The following is a 23,624-nucleotide window of genomic DNA, read 5'->3' on the forward strand; positions in this document are numbered from 1 at the left end:
TGAATTAGGCCCTTTGTTTGCTGTTGGCTAGTAGATCTGAGGCACAGGAGGTTGGATATCTTGTGGTGTTCTCTCCCCTGAAGAAGTGTGTGTACATGGATTTCCTTGTATTGTAGTAGGGAAAGAAGCACATTCTAATGTGCCTGGATTGCCAATGTGAAACTTTGGGATTCCAGTTAGTTATTTTCATGCTATTAAAGAACAGAAGGCTTATGCTAAATATTCCTTTTCATATACTAATGTCAGTTATTAATATTAATATCTTATGCTGTCTTTTTAACAAGGTCAATAGGTAGTCTTAAAAGCTAAATTTGAATAGCAATATAACTTTGTGTGGTTGCTCATAGGCACACAGTCCATTTAATCAGGATGTCATTGAAGTACTGCAAAGACTGTGTTTTGCAAATAAAACTTTAGGAAGCAAATGTCACAGTTTCAGGTAAATGTATTTGAGAGGGGAAAAATAAAGATTGACTCTCTTTTTCAGTATTAACCACTGTTCTATAGTGCCATAGGATAAGTCGGCATGTAAGAGCTTGCCTTCATATTCTGTCTGACAACACCAGCTGATTCAACCTATGATTTTCATAGAGTTCATAGGGTTAGAAACATTTGTCACCAAATATAAAATGGATTTGACAGTTTTTAATGAAAACTGGCATTGCTACACTTTCTGCTAGTGGTGACCATCTATGTGAAAAGGAATGTTTCCGACACCAAATTTATGGGAGCCTGGCATCCGACTAAACCAGCTTCCATTTTGTCTTAAGCCACTGTTCAAACCAAATGGGAGGATTACTATACTTGTGAATAAAGGTAGTTAATCCAGAAAGCTACTTAAAGCTAGTTATCTACAGCTGATCTCATCTGGCATTTCATCTGCGTAAATAGGGTGGTATTTCAGTTTAAGTGTGCCAGTGTTACTCGGGTACATCTTTTGCCTTCTAAAAAGATGGAAGTAAAGTAAGAAAAAGGAAAAGTCTGAGTAAGAGGGACAAGGAGAAGATGACATTTTCACACTAAAAATTAGAGATCACCACTGTTTAGAGGGAACTAATCAGACTTGTCTCTTTGTATTTCACTAGCCTGTGTTCTGTAGGTCAACTTAAAAATGTGGGATATGGGAAGAGCTAAATTTTAGTTAAATTTTAATAAAACTGGCCAAGATTTTCAAAACAAGAAACATAATTTTTGTGCTTTGATTTTTTTTTCTAATTTACCCAATTAGAAATGCCTGAATGGGGCGTGATTTTCAGAAAGTGCTGAGAAACCCAGCTTTGCAAATTGGCACCCTTTATGGCATCTCAAGTAGGGCATCCAGAATCTGAGGCACAAAATTACTAGGCACTTTAGAAAACGTTGGCTAGTGTGGGTGGGTGTGAGGATTTTGTTTGTATGAAAATAACAAAAAATGGTTAATGTTAAAATTCTGAACACAGCGTGCCCTTACTGCTTGGATATTATAGCATGTTTTAGCATTAGAGGAATTCAGCACAAGACTTTGTCAGTACCCGCAAGCTGGAAATAGACTCAAAGTGTTAAAGCAAGGTGGCAACTGGCTATAATCTTCAAGGGGGTCTCCCATGTGGTTGGAGTCACGAATGCCATCAACAGGAGGCTTAGATTTGTCAACTGAATTTTTAAAAATAGCTTCTTTAGGAAATGTAGCAATGCAGTGCTGATTTTTTTTTTTTTTTTTGGTGTGTGTGTGTGTGTGTGTGTAATAACTCCACAAGTAATTTCAGAAATAGTACTGACAAGGTTTTATCATTTATATAGTTTCAGTCATTCAGGTTTTTGTCTGCCAAACAATTCTGTTAGAATAACAAGCAATTTTGGGGGATGACTTGTCTTGGAGTTCCACTATTTGGGTGACTGAAAGCATGAGACTAATCACAATGTGCCAATAACAGTATGCCCAAATGTATTGTTGTATATTAAAACGCACTTTCCTGTGTGGGTGATAAGCATGTTTCTTTCTATGCAAACTTCCATAGATTATCATAACAATCAAATGTATAGATTAAAAAGAAAGCTAATGAAATAACTTTGAATTTAAGGTATTGTATAAGTAACTGGATTTAAGTAGGTATCAGTATGTCTCAAGCAGTACATTTAATTATACTGACCTAGAAATCTACGATTTTTATCTACTTCAGCTCTTGTTTTATATTAGCTATAGGCTTTTCTTTTCCTGTTCTGTGTTTAAAAATATATAAGTTAAAATCTTGTTATGCAGTAGCATTGGTGGTGAGTCTCATGAGTATAACAACTCTTGGGTTTTTATAATTTTAGGAATACTGATTAGCACAATCCTTTTGATCTCTTGTTCAGTTTGTCTAATGCTGAGGTGAGTCACACTTTAACAATAGGGAATTCTAAAATAGATTTTATAGAACATACACAAAACTGCATTAAAAACATTAGGGTTGCAGGACAAGCACCCGCAAGTTGGGAAATGCCAGCATTAAAGTTGCTTGTGCAATCATTAATTTGGACCTCTAGTGCATATGCATTATGATACAGTCCTTAATTACATGATCACATACTGTTTTTTTTTTTTTCCCCACAGGATTCCTGCCTCATTCAGTGCACAGGATGGACCTGTTCTGGGAATGAATCAGGGTTGTATAGAAAAGAAAGGTGTTGTCAGTAGGACTCCTGTCTCATTTCTTGCAGAAATTGGACGGTGTTTAGTGAGTAAGGCAGGGGATTGCAGGAAGTGAAAGGATGGTCTCATCTTTGGTTAACTTCTGCCCTGGAGAATTGGATTCTATCCCTGCCTCAGTTACACAGCTAGTCACTGAAACCAAACTTGTCAGAGATGGTCTCTAATTATGTGGCTCTCATTTTCTGAGTGCCCATCTTGAGACCCTGGGGTCTGATTTGACTAATCAGTACTGAGCACTCAACTGTAGCTTATGTCAGTGGGAACTGTCTGTGAATATATAAAGTGCAATATAATGCTAAGTACTCTGAAAAATCATGTCCTGTCTCAAATTGGGAACCCAGAATTAATGGATTTCTGAGCCTCTGGTCCTAATCTATAAAATGAGCCTAATATCCCCTCATCTCACAGGATTTTTGTGAAGATAAATTAATGTTTGAGAAGTACTCAAATACATAGCACCATAGAAATGTCCATGGGGAAATTACTAATTCTGCCTTCAGGGCAGGGTTTGAACAGTGTACAGTAATTAAGACCTGAACTATGAGGATTTAAAAAAAAATATTGATTAGGTGCTTATTAAGTGAACACTGTCCATCCTGTCCACTGAATGAGGCAGGGGTCTTGTGGAAAAAATAATGCATGATCATGTTATTAAAGATGAATCCTAATGTATGTGCATAAGGGGGCCAAATCAAGGTTGCATGAGCCACTTTAATATGACATTCTTAACTTTTGAGTGTTTGACTCTGCAACCTCAGTGTTCTTTTAGCATTACATTTACATCAGCATGGTTCATCAGGAGGATTGGAACCTTTAGATCTTTGGTCTTTGAGCTAATGGAGTAATTGATAGCAATAGTAGGTGATCATCCTCTCTGGAGACCAGCACTAGAAGGAGAGGAGACATATTTTGCTAGTGGGTTTCACAGATAGTTGTTGACAGCAGAGGAGTGGTGGTACTCAAGCTCCATTCCAAGCTCTAGAAGGGATTGTGCTTCTAGTGGGGGACAGACCTGCCCTGTCCTCTCCAAACTATCCTAATCCTGTCTCTTCCCCACCCCTGGCTCCTTGTCCCTGTCTCATTCTTCTTGCCATCCTAATCTCTAACCCTGAGGCTTCTAATCTTAGTCTATCTATTCTTGCCCACCCAGTTTCACTTCCCTCATGGCTCTTCATTCAATCTGCCTTCTCCTCCAACCCATGGACTCACAGTCTCCTTGCCCAGGCTTCTCATCCAATCTTGGGTTAGAGGAGAGGGAAATCCGCGCCTTGTCCAGTCTCTTTACTGAACCAGCCTCATTTTGCCGTCCATATCCCTGATCCTTGTCATTTCTTTCCTCCCCTCTGTGACGTTCCCCCTCTGGTGTTATCTGGACTGGTGATCTGCTAGATCACTCCAATCCTTGACTCTGGGAGCCAGCCTTACCCTGCACTGCTGTGAGAACCCCCACTCCTGGGCTGTTCACGCACAGCCTCTGGCATGTAAGCTGCTTGGATTGTGTAACCGAATGACACTAGCCAATATCTCCTGTCCCAGACACAACTCTAGGAACCTGTGTCTTGCAGTGTCCAGTTATGCCTGATGGACGCTGCAAACTTATATGAGTTTGTCAATTTAACAAAGAAATTTATATGTACCACGCTTGTTATTCCAAAGGGAATCCCTGACACGCTTCAAACCAAATGCACTGTTTCAGGTAGAATGAATAAACAGATGTATTAACTATAAAGATAAATTTTAAATGATTATAAGTCAGAGAATAACAAATCAGATTTAGTCAAATGAAGTAAAAGCAAAACGCATTTCTAAGCTGATCTTAACACTTTCAATACCCTTACAAACTTAGATGCTTCTCACCACAGGGAGGCTGTTTGTCCTTCAGCCAGTCTCTTCTCTTTGATCAACGGTTCAGTCGCTTAGTATTGTATCTGTAGATGTAGATGGAAGAGCATGGCAAATGTCTCTGCCTTTTATCATGTTCTTTCTTCCCTCTTGGCTTTGCCCCCCCCCACCAAAGTCAGGTGAGCTTTACCTCATCGTAGTCCCTGACTGACCAAGGGAAGCGGGGTGGCTCACTCGAGAGTCCAACAGCACCTTTTGTTGCTGCCTAGGCCAGCGTCCTTTGTTCCTGTGAGGCTGGGCTGGGTTTGTCCCATACATGTCCTGATGAGGTGTGAACTGCCTCTTTGCTCTTGGAGAGTTTTTGCCTGGGCTTATTTTAAGCCATGAAGACACATTTTCAGCCTCATAACTATATACATGACATTATAACCTATAACATTACTGTAAGAACAATTACTATAACATCACTATAACAAAAATGCTCAGTGCATCATGAGCCTTCCGAAGACACCTGACATGACAAACTTTGCTTTGGATACCACACAATCATTTTACAAAGATGAACATGGGGGTGCTCAGTGTTCCCCCAAGGTACAGAGTGTCGCACCCTCCTTAGCTCATTCTTCCTCCATTCCCCCCTCCCCCCACCAAGGCCCTAATTTTAGTCTCCCTCTCTTCCCCGAGCCTTACCCAAACAGTGGTAGCCTGCCCTGTTCCAACTCCCAGTATCAGTTTCCCTCTCACCCACCCTCGTCCCCAATTCCAAATCTCATCAGATGATTTGTCCCAGTCTATTCCTTTCTCTTCCCCTTTGGACTGGCTTTTCATTTGTGCATTTGAATCAGATTTCATCTTTCTTCATGCTGCCTGGATGCCAGCAGGGAGGTTATTGAGAGGACAGAAGATATTGGGTTCCTGAACTGAGTTCAAGTGCCTGGTCCTGGTCTAGAGTAGCTATTACAGGGAAAGTCCTGAGCCCCTGTAGCCCAGGGATGGTGCATACTCAGTCACTCTCTGGGGATGGTCTGTATGCAGTGCAGTCACATGTGGGAGTGGTGAGGGGATGGAGCATGCAGTGAAGATGGAATCTTTGGAAATATTAGCTGCTGAAAATCAGTCTCTACTGAGTATATGCAAATTGCAGTTTCCTCCCTCTTCACCACCTTCCAAAAAAGGATTATAATGTGCATGGCTTTTCATGAGGGTAGCCAAAGATACATCTTTAACACAAAGGCTAACACCTGCCAAATTTCAAGTCCCTTTTCCAAAGCAGAAAGGCAATAGGGCATATCAGAAAACAGCTCTCAAAAATTGTTAACATGGGGGGGAAATCAATTTTTCACTAATCTTGTTCTTGGAAATGGCTGAACCATTTTGGCTAACATTTTTCGGAAAAATTCAGCTTGAGACTGACATCCAGATGGAAAATTTCAACTCAAAGGCTGAAGTTGGGCAAAGTTATAAGCAAGTAAAAATAGGGTCTTATTATAAGAAGTGTGGAGCAGCCGTAACAGGCAGTGCCACCAGCCTTGCCTATAATAAATAACCAAAACAGGCCAAATTATAAAGTAAAAGTTCCCTTATTTAAGTTTGTACATTATTACATGTACAGAAATAGATATTCTTCAGTTTGGTCTTTTGCATGTTTAGTGATTAGCGGGAGTTCAGAGATCAGATTTTTGGTAAGTAGCTTCTGCTTTGGACTTACCTTTCTTAAAACCTCTTGAACCAGAGGAGTTTTGTCTTTAGAAAACTTATTTTGTCAGACATTTTTGAATAATGAGACATACGACTTGTTCAGTAGAGTTTAAATATTTTTTTAACAACCTCTAAGGATGTGAGGTGCTTAAGCACATGTGTAAATATTTGCAAGGTCAGGGCAAATATGAGCATTGATTGAAACAAGGGGACAGAGTTAAAATTGTTTTTGTAATCTTAAATGCTAAAAAGTCATGACGTTTGTAGTTTTTTTTTTTTTAAATGAAAATATCAGAAATAGAATATTAAAGTTACATTCTTGACGTCAGCTCCTTTCTGAAGATATTTTTTCTCTTAACTTAATAAGAGTCCAATCTTACGGACGTGTCCATGTAGTAACCCATTGAAGTCCTAAGGTAGCTGACCCTTCCATCTTCTAAACCAGTTACATTGTCAAAAATAACATCGCATTGATCCGAGACCCCTTTTATATACCCTGCTCATAGATGAGTTATGTGAAATGTAACGGCCTTCACTTTGAATAGTTTTGAAGTCTGTAGCTTGACTTTTTTTTTTCATTTTCTTGGGTCTCTTTATCTCTTGTAAACCGCTCCTCAGTATGGTATATCTATTTGCACCACAAGTAATTAGTCTGTGAGAAAGCTGATGTCCTGCCATGCATGTTACCAAAATTGCAAGTAACTTTCTAAATAAATTTAGACAGTATCAGTCATTGGCTTTTACTTGTTGAAGGATTGCTGGACTGCTCCCTTACGTTGCCCTTCAAAAACTGTCAGTTTCTGTACTTACTATTTATAAAAGCAATTTACAAACAAAGGAATTAACTAGATGTGTAGAACATATATCATCTTCTGTATCTCTTCCCACAACCTCTCAATCCAACCCTTTTTGGGTCATTTCTTGCTGTTTTATATCTAGTTTTAGAAAGAATGGATTGATTTAAATCACTGATTTTGTAAATCAACAAGCAGGAAAACTTGATTTAAAACTAAACTTGAGATCCAGGGGCAGATTTTCTGCTGTGTTCACTTCTGCTGAGGGGATGGGTGTGAGAGTTGGTGAGTGAGCTGGCTACAGGTGGGATGCGGACTGGGCGATGGAAAGAGGTGGATGGGAAGTAGTGAAAAAGAAGGAAACAAAACATTGGAGACTTCGTGGGAAAAAGCTGCACCTTAGTCTGTTATAAGACAAAGTAGAGTGAAGCCAGGGAGGGGAAAGATGCTTTTTTAAAAAAAAAAAAAAAGCTATGAGAGACGGAATGAATTACTTTATAATTGGAGGGATTTGCCCCGTCACTGCAGCCCATACAAGTTTCTGTGGTACCCTGAATGTATGGCACAGAATCTCACTCGATGTATGTACAATAGTAAACACAACGGTCTTACATTGCATGATACTTGATGGTACAGTGTTTTAGGGATTAGCTGGAAGACTATTCCGTATGGGTCAAACGTTACCATAGTTAGGACTTGAAATCTTTCCTTTGGCTAAGGAGAGGTGGACACTGGGTTTTGGAAATAGAAAAACGTGGAATCTACATGCTGAATTTTACATGCTTCATTGAACTATGTAGGTGTCCCGTAAACACTCTGGAAGGGCACATTTTACATATCAAAATCTGTTAAATATAAACACTGAGGTCTCTTTCCCACTGCATCAGTCTATATTTCAAAAACATCTAAATCAGCATAATGGATGTAACCCATGCACTGCATTAGCTGCTGTTGATATCAGCTGCTGCAGGAGAAATGCAGAAAACTAAGGGCTTGTCTACACTGGTAAGTTTTGTCGATTAAACTAATCTTGACGTGAAAAAATCGACAAAAGCAAAGTTGCCATAGTGAGTTTACATTTGCTCCCTTTGTCAACAGATCGTGTCCACATTTGGGGCACTACTGTATGTATCCCACAGTGCCTGTGGTCACCATCTGGGAAGGCGGAAACGGAGCGTGGCGCATCTGAGGATGTGCAAAATGTCCCGTCATGCACTGCTTCGTGTCCCAGCCCGCCAGTGGTTTCTGGCTTCCTTTTGCGCCGTTCTGGCTTTCCTTTTGCGCTGTTTTTCCAACTGTCAGTCTTTGTAGTGCGCTGTTAACTGTCATGAGAACATTGTGCATGGCAGGAGAGTTACTCACAAAGTTACTGGCAGAGGATGAATCGTAGGCACCCGAGTGTGATATGGACAGCAGCAACTTATCAGTGCTTTTGGCATTCACAGAGCAACTGCAAACAGTAGACCATCACTTTTGGGCTAGGGAAACAAGCACTGATTCGTGGGATCGCATTGTCATGCAGATGTGGGGTGAAGACCAGTGGGTACAGAACTTGAGGATGCATAAAACAACCTTCCTGGAGCTATGTGCTGAGCTGGTCCCCGACCTGCAGCAAGGGGCATTTTAACAGGCTGAGCAGGTGCCTCCATGGGAGGAGGGATAGCACAGTGGTTTGAGCATTGGCCTGTTAAACCCAGGGTTGTAAGTTCAGTCCTTGACAGGGCCATTTAGGGATCTGGGGCAAAAATTGGGGATTGGTCCTGCTTTGAGCAGGGGGTTGGACTAGATGACCTCCTTAGGTCCCTTCCAACCCTGATATTCTATGGTAGTCGAATGTGCCTTTGGCCATTTGAAAGCTCACTGGAGGTGTCTCAGTGGCAGGCTAGACCTTACTGAGGCTAATATTCCTGTGATCATAGCCACGTGCTGCACTTTGCATAATCTGTGTGAATCTAAGGGTGAAGTGTTTGCTCAGGTGTGGAGCACTGAGGCAGAGCGCTTGGCTGCACAGTTTGAACAGCCAGATGCTAGGGCTGTCTGAGGAGCCGAGAGGGCTGCTATTAATATCAGAGAGGCTTTGAGGAACCACTTTAACAATGAGGGACACTAACACACGTCTGCTTTGGAGTTCCTTCCCTGATGCATCCATGAAAAACTTTGGGGCCCAAGATCCATGCAACAAAATGCTTTAGAATCCTGTTCCCGAGAGTGAATTGATTGCTATGCTTTTGTAGAACACAGAATAAAAATGCTGTACCATTAAATACCTTAGCCTTTATTTATTGTTAAAAAGGATAAAACCTCACAACTGTGTGTGGCTCCAGCTATCATTGTCCAAGCTGTGAGAGGGGGGTGGAGTGATGGAGAAACTCAGGAGTGCTGTGAAGTGAAAAGGAAGGTCCGGGCATAGAGGGGGTGGGGTTGGCAAAGAATTGTGCACGTGCTGCAGTGGAGGTTAGCCACAGATATGCTCTGTCTGCAGCTGTATCAAAGACTTGAGCATCTCTGTCTGATTCCCCATAACTTTTATCATCCACTCTGTCGCTTGCCTAGCAAATGCTGCATTCTCTTTTCTGTCCTGACTTTTGGCTTCCCAACACTCTTTGCGTTCCCTGGTCTGTCTCTCATCGGACTGCAGCACCTCCCTGCACATGTCTTCTTTGCTGTGTCTCGGCTTCTTATCTGCTGAAGCCGGTCGGCAGGGGTGCGTGGTGTGTTCCTCAAGGTTTTGGCTGCTGTGGACAATGCACAGAAGAGGGATTGTTACATTCCAGTAAACGATTGAAACATTTCAGTGACAAGGGCCTTTTGCAACTAGTAGCAATCACTGACTCTAGGCAGGCACACAGCTCTGTGAGCACCCCGATCATGGTGAGTGTTGGGAGTGGGGGGAAGGTGGTTGTGCATATGGACAAAATGGTCACTACGTGCAGAGCAGATTAGCAGGGAACTCATTCTAATATTATCACACACTTTTTCACAGGCGGCCAACCTGCTGGCTGACATCTTACTGCTGTGGGTAAGCAGGGAAATCAGGGCACAACTACTGCATGCTTGTGGCTTTCACCCTGGTCTATATGCAGCTCAGCTATGTGCCGCTTTGATCCCAGCTCCAGTGATTGCTAAATGGCACGGTACAGTTTCCTACAATGGGGGAACTAACAGGGTTGCAATCCCTTGGAATCTGCGGCAGCGGATTAACAAGTACCTGTTGGAAACTTTCCAGAGCCTCTCTCTGGAGGATTCCCTGCAGGTCTCGATGTCCGTCGACACCCTGCTTGGCCATGCAGATTGGCTACACAGGCCAATGTCCAGCTCACATAAAACACTACCTGCCTCCCACTTTTCAGTTCCCTACACAAGCCACAGCAACTTCTCTGGCGTGTCATCTGCTTCCTGCTCCCCGTAGAGCACTTCTGGAGTGGAGAAAAGTTCCTGGCTGCCTTCCCCACTGGGCAACCCCGTTGGGAGCTCCACGTCCTCTTCTAGCTCCACTTCTTCATCCAGAATTTCAGCCTCCAGATTACCCCCTCTTTCTGCTGCCTCCGAAGTATCCATGGGGCTATCGGTGATGGAGGTGGGATCACCACCGAGAATAACATTCAGCTCCTTATAGAAGTGGCAGGTCTTAGGTGCACCACTGGAGCAATGGTTTGCCTCCTGCGCCTTATGGTACGCCTGCCTCATCTCCTTTATCTTCACTCTGCACTGCTGCGTGTCCCGATCATAGCTCTTTTCGCACAAGCCTCAAGAAATTTGTCCATGTGTCCTACAGGTGCAGCTGCGATTGAACAGACTCCTCTCACCATATACTGATCAGATCCAACAACTCGGTGGTGGTCCAAGCGGGAGTGCGTTTGGTGCAATAGCCAGCCATGCTAACCTGGGAAGCCAGCAAACAGGAAATGAGATTTAAAATTCCTGGGGCTTGCAAGGGGGAGGGGCGGGTTGGCTGCAGGGCAGTGGAGTTCAAACCGCTGACTAGAGCAGCTGCATGTGAATTGTGGGACACTTCCTGAAGGCCAATAAAATAGGGCAAAAAAAAGGCTTGGTGTCTACACTGGCTGTTTGTTGACAATAAGGGGAGGGTGGAAGTTTTTTTTGTCAAAACTGGGTGTTTTTTTTCAACAAAAGTTCCATTGCAGTGTGTACGCTATCCCTGTTTTGTCACCAAAAGGCAGTTTTTAGTGACAAAACTTGCCAGTGTAGACAAGCCCTAAGCATATGTCTTGACAATTCAAATTCGCTGCTGTTTGCAGTTTAAATTGTAGACAAATTCTGTATAATACTGCAGCTCTCAAAACAATTTTGAATCTTTATTTGAAAATCACCCCCACTTTAGTGTTAAAATTTATGGCCCTCATACTTCTTGCCTAGAGTTTAGGCAATGATCTTACTATGTCTTTCTGCAAAGTAAGTGTTCCACTTAAACAATATGTAAGGCACTTTTTTCTTTTTTTAAATCTGCGATCTTTAAATCAGATTTTTTTGGATGATACAGAATGGTGAGCAGTCTATATCAGTGCAGATTTTACGGGAACTTGTCATTTGGATATCTTCTAGATTCCCATTTTGCTCTTAATTTAGATGCAGTACTTCAAAAATCAGGCATTGGTGTATATTTTCATCTGTTCTCTTCTGATGGATTACCACAAATATAAGGCTAAGTAAAATACTGTCACTAAAAGCTGAATATTCTTTATTAATGCAGAGGATTGAATCACAAAGAATCCCACCAACAAATTTTTAAATAAGACAGCATACATTTTATATTGGAAGAAAAATCTCATTTTACACTGTAGTATACAATTAAAACTGTCCCTTACTAGAGCCACATTTTACAAAATGCTATGTATGGGAAAGACTAACTTAAGTATAAACTGAAAGGGGGAACTAAATAAATATACTTTAGCTAAGACACAGAGCTTCAGCCATGCAACTCAGCTCATGTTAATGAGTTCACTCCTTGCATCAAATTAACCATATATGGCTAGATGGTTACTATTATAGATAATTATGATGGATTTTTTAATTACCAAAAAAACCTTTAATTTTTCACTTGATATTTAATTACAGGGGAAATTTTTATTAAACTTGATCTTTACATAAAATAGTACAAGGTTCCAGAAGTTGTGTTCCATAGCAAAACTAGTTCAATGGGGGACCAGTCGTCTTAAGTAACAATGAAATGTAAACTTGGATTAGATTATTTTTGTTTGCAGCTTAATAATGCTCGGTATTTGGATACTTGTTAAAGGATATCCTGTTTCTTGTAAGTTGGTTATGTCTTTTATGTATCTTTACAGTATCTCTTAATAGTTGTATAATTTTCCAAAGCTTGATTGAGCTACCCTTTAATGCCATTCGATTTGTCAGGATAAAACTGGAAAACTGAAGCTTAATAATCCTGTAAAAATAGATTTAAAAATCAGCTTGTCACACAAGCCTCTTTCAAAAAAGGTAAACTCATCACACTTGTTATATCAGTAATGTGATAGCATTTAATCCTTTTTGTTCTGACAAAACTGTTTAAATCATTATGAATGCCTTAATTGTAAAAACGATATTAAAATAACTTTTTAGTTTATTTTTACTTGTCTGAAATATTGTGGTTGGCAGAATAAGTTTTCTAGTATTCATGATGGGCTAGCATATTAGTTTGTCTTATCGCTGGATTGGAGAGACAAGGTAATATCTTTTATTGGACCAATTTCTGTTGGTGAGAGAGACCAGCTTTCTAGCCACACAGAGCTCTTCTTCAGGTCTGGGAAAGGTAGAGCTCGAAAACTTGTGTCTCTTGCCAGCAAAGACCCACCTTGTCTTTCTAATATCCTGTGGCCAACACAGCTGCCTACAACTGCACTGCATTATCATTGAATTGATTGGCTTAGTTTAGGTGGTGGTCCAACTGAATAGGCGGTAATTAGTTTATTTTGAGAAACTGTGTTGATGGCAGTGTTGAACCTTTCCCCAGTGAGACGAAAAAGGAAAATAGCAAACACAGGTTTAATCTGATATGCAACCAGGTTTGACCAGAGTTCCTCTGTAGACATTTCTCTCAGAGAGAATACAAGTTGTTTTGTATGTTTAAAACAGTGCCAGATAATAGCTGTGCTAGAAGTTTTACTTTGAGTTCTTAGTGAACATGACTGTGTGAGAGACATTACTTTCTCAGCCTTTGTGAATGGAGTTGTTACTTGGAAAAGATGGGGAACTGTAGGGTGATCAGTCTTGCAGACTGAGAAAAGTAAACATAAATACCTTAAATTTCAAGTGTGAATAAAACAAACTTTTGTGGAACAGGGTCTTAGTCCACTTTATATAAAAGTAAGTGTCGTATTGTTTGGTGGAGGGTATTTGTTTCCAGTCTTGTTCTTATTATTCTGTTAGCCGATTAACTTATTGTGTGTGTAATTTAAAAAAAAAAAAAAGAAAAAGCATGGATTCTGTTAACCCAGCAATGGTGCTAGCTTACAATTATTTGCCTAATGATGAGTTCAGACTCAGACACTGACTTCCTGTACTTGAAAAGCTAAATATTTGATAGTATAACAGAGTGGATTCTGCACTCCCCTCTCACCAGTAGCAAGTAGGACACTTTCACTGGTGAGTATAAATCACAATTTAATTCTTTAGAATTTAATTTTTTAAAATTTTTTTTTTAAAAAAAATCTTCCACATGTGAATTGATGCGGTGCTATCTTCTTTAGCTTACAGAAATGTTTCCTGTCCCTTCCCATCTCATAATTTTCACAAGCAATCCCAAGGTGAAAGTTAACAAGATGCTAGTCAAATTTCATTGCTGCCCATAGGATTCTGAATAGCAACCATGAAACTGACCAAAATATTGCTAATGTTATATTCTGCTGCTTGTTGAGAATGTTATAAGCAGAAGCAGACATTGGAACATTGGTTGAAGACCCAAGAAAAGTGTTGGTGTAAAACAGAGAAGACTTCTGTTCTTCTGCAGTAGCTGGGAAGCTAGGGGAGCGATGGAGTATTAGAATTCTCCCCTTTATCTCCTGAAACAGTCAGGATGCTCTGGAGTGGGGGAAGGAGCTTTTCCTCCCTTCTAGGAGCAAGAGTGTTAACTTTAAACTTATTGTAGCCAGATACTGATGCAAAGGGTCTATGTAGCTTGTTACTGCAGTGAGAGGCCATGACGTTCCCCTGGTGTTATCTGGATGGGTGATCTGCTAGGTCACTCCAATCCTTGGCTCTGGGAGCCAGCCTTACGCTGCACTGCTGTGAGAACCCCCACTCTTGGGCTGTTCACACACAGCCTCTGGCATGTAAGCTGCTTGGATTGTGTAACCGAATGACACTAGCCAATATCTCCTGTCCCAGACACAACCCTAGGAACCTGTGTCTTGCAGTGTCCAGTTATGCCCGCTAGATGCTGTAAGCTTATATGAGTTAGTCAATTTAACAAAGAAATTGATATGCACCAGGCTTGTTATCTCAAGGAGAGTCTCTGACGTGCTTCAAACCAAACGTACTGGTTCAGGTAGAATAAACAAATTTATGAACTACAAAAGATAGATTTAAGTGATTATAAGTCAAAGCACAAAAAGTCAAATGAAATAATCCGTGTCCTTACAAACTTAGATGCTTTTCACCACAGGCTGGCTAGTTGCCCTTCAGCCAAGCTCTCCCCTTTGATCAACTGTTCAGTTGCTTGGTGGTGATATCTGTAGATGGAGGTGGAAGAAAGAGGAAGAGTATGGCAAATGTCTTTCCCTTTTATCATGTTCTTTCTTCCCTCTTGGCTTTGCTCCTCCCCCTTCAGGGTCAGGTGAGCGTTACCTCATCGTAGTCCCCAACTGACCAATGGAAGGTGGGTGACTCACTTGAGACTCCAACAGATCCTTTGTTGCTGCTTAAGCTTGTGTCCATTGTTCCTGTGAGGCTGGGCTGGGTTTGTCCCATACATGCCCTGATGAGGTGTGAACTGCCCCTCTGTTCCTGGAGAGTTTTGCCTGGGCTTGTTTTAAGCCATGAGGACACATTTTGAGCCTCATAACTATATACATGAAATTACAACCTATAACATTACTATAACAACAATGCCCTGTGCATCATGAGCCTTCTGGAGACACCCGGCATGACAAACTTTGCATTGGATACCACACAATCATATTATAAGGATGAACATAGGATGCAGGGTGTTCCCTTGAGATAGAGTGTCACACCTGCTCCCTTAGTCAGTGACTAACCTTCAAAGGCAGTTTGTGTTATAGTTCTCTTGGCATCCAGCCATTTAAGGCCAGGAGGCAGTGTGCCTCAGTTTCCCCCACACCCAGCAAACCAGGTTTGTTATGGTTTCTCCACTGTGGTAAGCTTTAAGTCTGTTTACAGGTATTAATTGAAAAGTAGCATTATCATATCCATGTCAAAATTCTTATCCCCCAAACTTAACATTAATACCAAAATTTTTATCACAGATGTGCACTTGTCTGGGTGTTTTTACCTACCCAATCCCCACCTCCAGTATAAAATGGTCAGTAAAGATGGGGCCCCTGAACTGACTTCAAGGACGCAAAACCCTGATAAGATTCTGGAATTCTTTCACTCTTTTTGGAAGGGATTGGATAACTTGGATGTGGTCTGTTTGAGGACATGAGCCTAGATTACAGACAGAACACTTCTGTTGTTGTCCTTTTTGTACTTTGTATCCACTTAGGTATCCCCTAACTTGGTATCTATTTCTAAAAGAGCCTTAAAAATTGCCCCCCAGTGGTGGTGCATCATACCATTTATTCTGCAACCCCAAAATCTGAAGGATTAGCTGGAGGTCTAAATCAGGGGCTAGTCCATCTCAGATAGCTTTTAAGTGTTGGCATAGAGTGAACATTTTAAAAGAAATATAGTAAGACAAATTCTAGTAACCAGAGCAAATCACATGAATCAGAAAGTTCAGTTAAGTTCTAAATTTTTCACTTTCTAGGGTGTCAACACCTGTAGCATGACTTAGATCTGGAGTTAGAATTTCAGAGTGCAATGTCTAAATTTTGGTATATTACAAAGTCCTTTGGCCTGTTTCTCTGAGAAATGATAGGATCTGATTCTCATTATTCCAATTTACATCTTTGTAAGTGTTAACTCTATTGACTTCAAATGAGGAATTATGCCAGTTTTATGCTCGTGCAAGTAGGAAGAGAATAGGACCCATATAGCTGTCTCAGAATCATAGAATATTAGGTTTGGAAGAGACCTCAGGAGGTCATCTAGTCTGATCTCCTGCTCAAAGCAGGACCAACACCAACTAAATCATCTCAACCAAGGCTTTGTAAAGCCGGACCTTAAAAACCTCTAAGGATGGAGATTCCTCTACATCCCTAGGTAACCCATTCCAGTGCTTCACCATCCTCCTAGTGAAATAGTGTTTCCTAGTATCATAGAATATCAGGGTTGGAAGGGACCTCAGGAGGTCATCTAGTCCAACCCCCTGCTCAAAGCAGGACCAATCCCCAACTAAATCATCCCAGCCAGGGCTTTGTCAAGCCTGACCTTAAAAATATCTAAGGAAGGAGATTCTACCACCTCCCTAGGTAACGCATTCCAGTGTTTCACCACCCTCCTAGTGAAAAAGTTTTTCCTAATATCCAACCTAAACCTCCCCCACTGCAACTTGAGACCATTACTCCTTGTTCTGTCATCGGCTACCACTGAGAACGGTCTAGAGCCATTCTCTTTGGAACCCCCTTTCAGTTAGTTGAAAGCAGCTATCAAATCATTCTTCTCTTCCGCAGACTAAACAATCCCAGTTCCCTCAGCCTCTCCTCATAAGTCATGTGTTCCAGTCCTCTAATCATTTTTGTTGCCCTGCGCTGGACCCTTTTCAATTTTTCCACATCCTTCTTGTAGTGTGGGGCCCAAAACTGGACACAGTACTCCAGATGAGGCCTCACCAATGTCGAATAGAGGGGAACGATCCCGTCCCTCGATCTGCTGGCAATGCCCCTACGTATACATCCCAAAATGCCATTGGCCTTCTTGGCAACAACGGCACACTATTGACTCATATCCAGCTTCTCGTCCACTGTAACCCTAGGTCCTTTTCTGCAGAACTGCTGCTGAGCCGTTCAGTCCCTAGTCTGTAGCGGTGCATGGGGTTCTTCCGTCCTAAGTGCAGGACTCTGCACTTAGAATCATAGAATATCAGGGTTGGATGGGACCCCAGAAGGTCATCTAGTCCAACCCCCTGCTTGAAGCAGGACCAATTCCCAGTTAAATCATCCCAGCCAGGGCTTTGTCAAGCCTGACCTTAAAAACCTCTAAGGAAGGAGATTCTACCACCTCCCTAGGTAACGCATTCCAGTGTTTCACCACCCTCTTAGTGAAAAAGTTTTTCCTAATATCCAACCTAAACCTCCCCCACTGCAACTTGAGACCATTACTCCTCGTTCTGTCATCTGCTACCATTGAGAACAGTCTAGAGCCATCCTCTTTGGAACCCCCTTTCAGGTAGTTGAAAGCAGCTATCAAATCCCCCCTCATTCTTCTCTTCTGCAGGCTAAACAATCCCAGCTCCCTCAGCCTCTTCTCATAAGTCATGTGTTCTAGACCCCTAATCATTTTTGTTGCCCTTCGCTGGACTCTCTCCAATTTATCCACATCCTTCTTGTAGTGTGGGGCCCAAAACTGGACACAGTACTCCAGATGAGGCCTCACCAATGTCGAATAGAGGGGAACGATCACGTCCCTCGATCTGCTCGCTATGCCCCTACTTATACATCCCAAAATGCCATTGGCCTTCTTGGCAACAAGGGCACACTGCTGACTCATATCCAGCTTCTCGTCCACTGTCACCCCTAGGTCCTTTTCTGCAGAACTGCTGCCTAGCCATTCGGTCCCTAGTCTGTAGCGGTGCATTGGATTCTTCCATCCTAAGTGCAGGACCCTGCACTTATCCTTATTGAACCTCATCAGATTTCTTTTGGCCCAATCCTCCAATTTGTCTAGGTCCCTCTGTATCCTATTCCTGCCCTCCAGCGTATCTACCACTCCTCCCAGTTTAGTATCATCTGCAAATTTGCTGAGAGTGCAATCCACACCATCCTCCAGATCATTTATGAAGATATTGAACAAAACCGGCCCCAGGACCGACCCTTGGGGCACTCCACTTGATACCGGCTGCCAACTAGACATGGAGCAATTGATCACTACCCGTTGAGCCCGACAATCTAGCCAACTTTCTATCTACCTTATAGTGCATTCATCCAGCCCATACTTCTTTAGCTTGCTGGCAAGAATACTGTGGGAGACTGTGTCAAAAGCTTTGCTAAAGTCAAGGAACAACATGTCCACCGCTTTCCCCTCATCCACAGAGCCAGTTATCTCATCATAGAAGGCAATTAGATTAGTCAGGCATGACTTGCCCTTGGGAATCCATGCTGACTGTTCCTGATCACTTTCCTTTCCTCTAAGTGCTTCAGAATTGATTCCTTGAGGACCTGCTCCGTGATTTTTCCAGGGACTGAGGTGAGGCTGACTGGCCTGTAGTTCCCAGGATCCTCCTCCTTCCCTTTTTTAAAGATGGGCACTACATTAGCCTTTTTCCAGTTGTCCAGGACTTCCAACCTAGACCTCCCCCACCACAACTTGAGATCATTGCTTCTCTTTCTGTCATTTGCCTAGCTTCATCCTCTTTTTGGAACCCCCCTTCAGGTAATTGAAGGCTGCTATCAAATTGCCCCTCAGTCTTCTCTTCTGTGGACTAAATAATCCCAGTTCCCTCAGCCTCTCCCCGTAAATCATGTGCTCCAGCCTCCTAATAATTTTCGTTACCCTCCGCCGGACTCTCTCCAATTTGTCCACATCCCTTCTGTAGTGGGGGGACCAAAATTGGAAAGCAATACTCTAGGAGTGGCTTCACCAGTGTCGAAGAGAGGGGAATAATTACTTTCCTCTGTCTTTTGGCAATGCTTCTACCAATTCAGCCTTCTTGGCAACAAGGTCACACTGTTGACTCATATCCAGCTTCTTGTTCACTGTAATCCGCAGGTCCTTTTCTACAGAACTGCTGCTTAGCCAGTCGGTCCCCACCTGTAGCGGTGCATGGGATTCTCCCTTCCTAAGTGCAGAACTCTGCACTTGTCCTTGTTGAACCTCATCAGATTTCTTTTGGCCCAATCCTCCAATTTGTCTAGGTCACTCTGGACTCTATCCCTACCCTCAAGCATATCTACCTCTCCCCCCAGCTTAGTGTCCTCTGAAAACTTGCTGAGGGTGCAATTAATCCCATTATCCAGATCATTAATGAAGATGTTGAACAAAACTGGCCCCAGGACTGCCCCCTGGGGCACTCTGCTTGATACTGACTGCCAATTAGACATGGAGCCATTGATCACTACCCATTGAGCCCGATGATCAAGCCAGCTTTCTATCCACCTTATAGTCCATTCATCCAGCCCATACTACTTTAAGTTGCTGGCAAGAATACTGTGGAAGACTGTATCAAAAGCTTTGCTAAAGTCAAGATATATCACATCCAGCGCTTTCTCCGTATCCCCAGAGCCCGTTATCTCACCATAGAAGGGAATCAGGTTGGTCAGGCATGATTTTCCCTTGGTGAATCCATGTTGATTGTTCCTGATCATCTTCCTCTCCTCCAAAGTGCTTCAAAATGGATTCCTTGAGGACCTGCTCCATGATTTTGCCAGGGACTGAAGTGAGGCTGACCGATCTGTAGTTCCCCGGGTTCTCTTTTTTTCCCTTTTTTAAATATGGGCTCTATATTTGTCTTTTCCCAGTCATCTGGGACCTCCCCCGATTGCCACGAATGTTCAAAGATAATGGCTCATGGCTCTGCAATCACATCAGCCAACTCCCTCAGTACCCTTGGATGCATTAGTTCTGGACCCATGGCCTTGTGCACATCCAGCTTTTCAAAATAGTCCTTAACCTGTTCTTTCACCACTGAGGGCTACTCACCTACTCCCCATGCTGTGTTGTCCAGTGCAGCAGTCTGGGACTGTCTTTGTCTGTGAAGACCGAGGCAAAAAAGCATTGAGAACTTCAGCTTTTTCCACATCATCTGTCACTATGTTGCCTCCCCCATTCAGTAAGGATCCCACACTTTCCCTGATCACCTTCTTGTTGCTAACATACCTGTAGAAACCCTTCTTGTTACCCTTCACGTTCCTTGCTAGCTGCAACTCCAATTGTGCCTTGGCCTTCCTGATTACACGCCTGCATGCTCTAGCAGTATTTTTATACTCTTCCCTAGTCATCTATCCAAATTTCCAGGTCTTGTAAACTTCCTTTTTGAGTTAAGCTCACCGAAGATTTCACTGTTACGGTTGCCTGCCAAATTTGCTATTCTTTTTGCACTTCGGGATGGATTGTTCCTGCACCCTCAATAAGGCTTCTTTAAAATACAGCCAGCTCTCCTGGGCTCCTTGCCCTGTTCATATTAGTCTCCCAGGGGATCCTGCCCATCAGTTCCCTAAGGGAGTCTAAGTCTGCTTTTCTGAAGTCCAGGATCCTTATTTATCTACTCTCCTTTCTTCCGTTTTTCAGGATCCTGAACTCAACCGTCTCATGGTCACTGCTGCCTAGGTTGCCACCCACTTTTACTTCCCCTATCAATTCTTCTTTGTTTGTAAGCAGCAAGTCCAGAGGATCACGGCCCCTAGTCGGTTCCTCCAGCACTTGTACCAGGAAGTTGTCCCCAACATTCTCCAAAAACTTCCTGGATTGTCTGTGCACTGCTGTATTGCTCTCCCAGCAGATGTCAGGGTGATTGAAGTCCCCCATTAGAACCAGGACCTGTGATCTGGAGACTTCCGTCTCATGAGTGCTTTCAGTTCAAACAGTGGTTAGAATATGTCCTAATTCTAAAAGGATACGGACCGGGGAGTACTGTAACTCATTAAGTGATGTGTAATTTTGAAAGTACCTCCTTTTTTTTTTTTTTTTTTTCTTTTGGACAACACAATTTTGGATTTTCTTCAGTCCTCCAGTCCTTCCTTGCAGTTACAAATGTCCTAAATATTCTTGTTCTGGTTTGCCTGCTTCTTTTCTGTTCTGATTTGCTGGTAGCTGCTACAATCAGAGTGCTGTAGTCTTTATATGCAAATTAAGAACTCTTGGAAATACTGTTCTTGTGCTGATTATGACTGATTTAGGAGGTGGTTGGTGCATTATGGATTTATGAAAATCTATTCATCTTATCTGTGTCTTTACGTTGTGCCCTCATACACCAGCATGTGAATTGTAATAAACAGTTACTCTGTTGTAAAATAATTAATGCCACACCAAAGGGTCACAAACTTGAAATCTAGTCAATTTAAAAAAAAAAAAAAAAAAAGCTTTTGGTATTACACCTGCCACTCACGCGCCTTGCCATATTTTGTAATTTTTAGATATTTTTCCCATATTAAAACTTGGTATTCTAAGGTGCAGAAAAAGAGAAAATGATGAAGCTAGCTTTATACAAGTCTCCTTAAATGTACGAACTGTGGCAAAATTGATTTTTTTCCTCTAAACTTTTACAGGGTATGTCTACACTAGAAATGTAAGTCAACCTATATTAGGTAGATTTTACAGCCACCACTATAATAACCGTGGTGGTGCATGTCCACACTATCCTCCTTGGATTGGTGATGTGCTTCCTCAGCAGGAGTGCACCTAAGAGGGACAGTGTGGGAAGCTGAGAGCCTGGTCTCTCAGCTCCGCTGGCAGCTCCCTGCCAGGAGCCCAGCTGCCTCACAGGCTCCCGGAAGGCTCCCCATTCACCGCTGGAAGCGGGGTCCAGCCACCCAGCTCTCTAGGGGTGTGAAATTGACAAGACCGTCAACAGCCGATGTAAGTAACACAGTGTCTACACGAGCACTTTGTCTCCTTAACTACACTGACATAAGCCCTCTGCCTTTCATGGAGATGGAGTTATTATGTTGGTGAAGTAGGGCACTTACGTCACCAAGAGCAAGGCTGTAGACATAATTAGGTCAAGATAAGCTGTCTTACATCAACCTAACTGTGTGGTGTAGACGAGGCCACAGGAAACATGGGTGCTACAGTGGAAGTTAAATCTTGTCTTGTTAAATCAAACTGCAAGTTTGATTTTTTTTTTTTTAAAGTCCACTGTTTATTTTCTAAAAAGGTGCGTGTGGGAGTGGAGAATGGGGGGAAAAGAACTCTAAAGTAATTTTGGTTTATTATAAAAATCCTTGCTTCCTGACTGTAGCTCTTCTATGTAAAGACTACATAGTACTGTGTGTTTCTGAATCCCTTTGTTCCTTGCCTTCATACAACTCCAATTTAGGAGACTAGAACAACTCTTGTATCTGTTAAACAAAATCTCTCATTTTAAAACTCGTAGCCAAACTTTCAGAAGTGTTACTGATTTAACAAATTGTGCTGACTTTACAGAGGGACTGAAGACTCTCGGCTCCCACTGAAAGAAACCTGAAAAAACTGAGAAACACACCAGTGAAGACTTCTGAAAACTTTCTTTAAATTTTAGTTTTAGAGATCAAAGATGTAATTGCCAAATTACCTTAATGAATAAATGCCATTGGAGGATTTTTAGGGAAAGGATTCAGAATACTTTAGGGGAGTAGTGTGGTGTGAAATTTGTGTCAGAATGAGCAACTAGAGGTGAAAGTATTCTCCTGTGGTTTAGGCCTATTTTATAGTGCCAGTTCCTTAATGTATTCTTCAGAGATGTGCCTTCACTATTGGCAACTGGGCTATTGCTGTAGGCAGGGGCACTAGAACCAGAGAGGGCAGGAGGGCTAGCACCCCTGCAATGGAAATAGTATGAGGGCTCCACCACCACATAAACTTGTGCACATCCAGGAGGAGGGGGGCACTGAGGCGAGAGTGGGACCCAGCGGGGCTGGAGTGGCCACCATGGGGCTAAGGGAATGAGACCTGGAGGGAGCAGACTGGGACTCCCAGGATCTTCTTTCCCAGTCTGGAACAAGCTGCGCCCCGCACTCCACCTCTTTGCATGTTCTGTTATTTTCCTTGTTTGGCCTGTTCTGTAGTAGGTCACTTCTGGGTACCTGTCTCACTCTGTCAATCTGTTTCCTTACTTTCCCAGGTGGGTATTGTAGTTTTAAAAATGTTTGATAAAGACCTTGTAGGTGTTTGTCTCTGTCTGAGGGATTGGAACAAATGCGGTTGTATTTTAGGACTTGGCTGTAGACAATGGATCGTGTGTTGTGTCCTGGATGGAAGCTGGAGGCATGTAGGTAAGTATAGCAGTCAGTAGGTTTCCAGTATAGGGTGTTTTTTTGCGACCATCACTTATTTGCAGGAAGTAGATCCAGGAAGTGGATCTCTTGTGTGGACTGGTCCAGGCTGAGGTTGATGGTGGGGTGGAGATTGTTGAAATCCAGGTGGAATTCTTCAAGGGCCTCCTTCCCATGGGTCCATACAATGAAGATGTCATCAGTGTAGCGCAAGTAGGGGAGGGGCCCTAGGGGACGAGAGCTGAGGAAGTGTTGTTCTAAGTCGGCCATAAAAATGCTGGCTTACTGTGGAGCTATGCGGGTACTCATGGAAGTGCCACTGACTTGAAGGTATAAGTTGTCCCCAAATGTGAAATGGTGGTGGGTGAGGACAAAGTCACAAACCTCAGCCACCAGGTGTACCGTGGCCTCATC

General features: G+C 42.5%; 1 protein-coding gene across 14 annotated transcripts in view; it reads left to right on the forward strand.

Moving 5' to 3' along the window:
* Positions 1–23,624, forward strand: part of LOC140917504 (SLAIN motif-containing protein-like) — a 116,842-nt gene that overhangs the window by 10,186 nt on the left and 83,032 nt on the right. The window contains exon 1 of one of the 14 annotated variants that reach the window (XM_073360541.2): positions 18,111–23,210. The exons of the other annotated variants lie outside the window; for them this stretch is intronic. Within the exon in view, the coding sequence (XP_073216642.2) occupies positions 23,167–23,210 (44 nt within the window). The 5' untranslated portion in view covers positions 18,111–23,166. Of the gene's footprint in view, positions 1–18,110; positions 23,211–23,624 lie in introns of those variants that run through there. 14 annotated transcript variants of the gene reach the window in all.

The sequence above is a fragment of the Lepidochelys kempii genome, chromosome 9 (assembly GCF_965140285.1).
Source record: "Lepidochelys kempii isolate rLepKem1 chromosome 9, rLepKem1.hap1, whole genome shotgun sequence".
Classification (NCBI taxonomy): Eukaryota; Metazoa; Chordata; order Testudines; family Cheloniidae; genus Lepidochelys; species Lepidochelys kempii.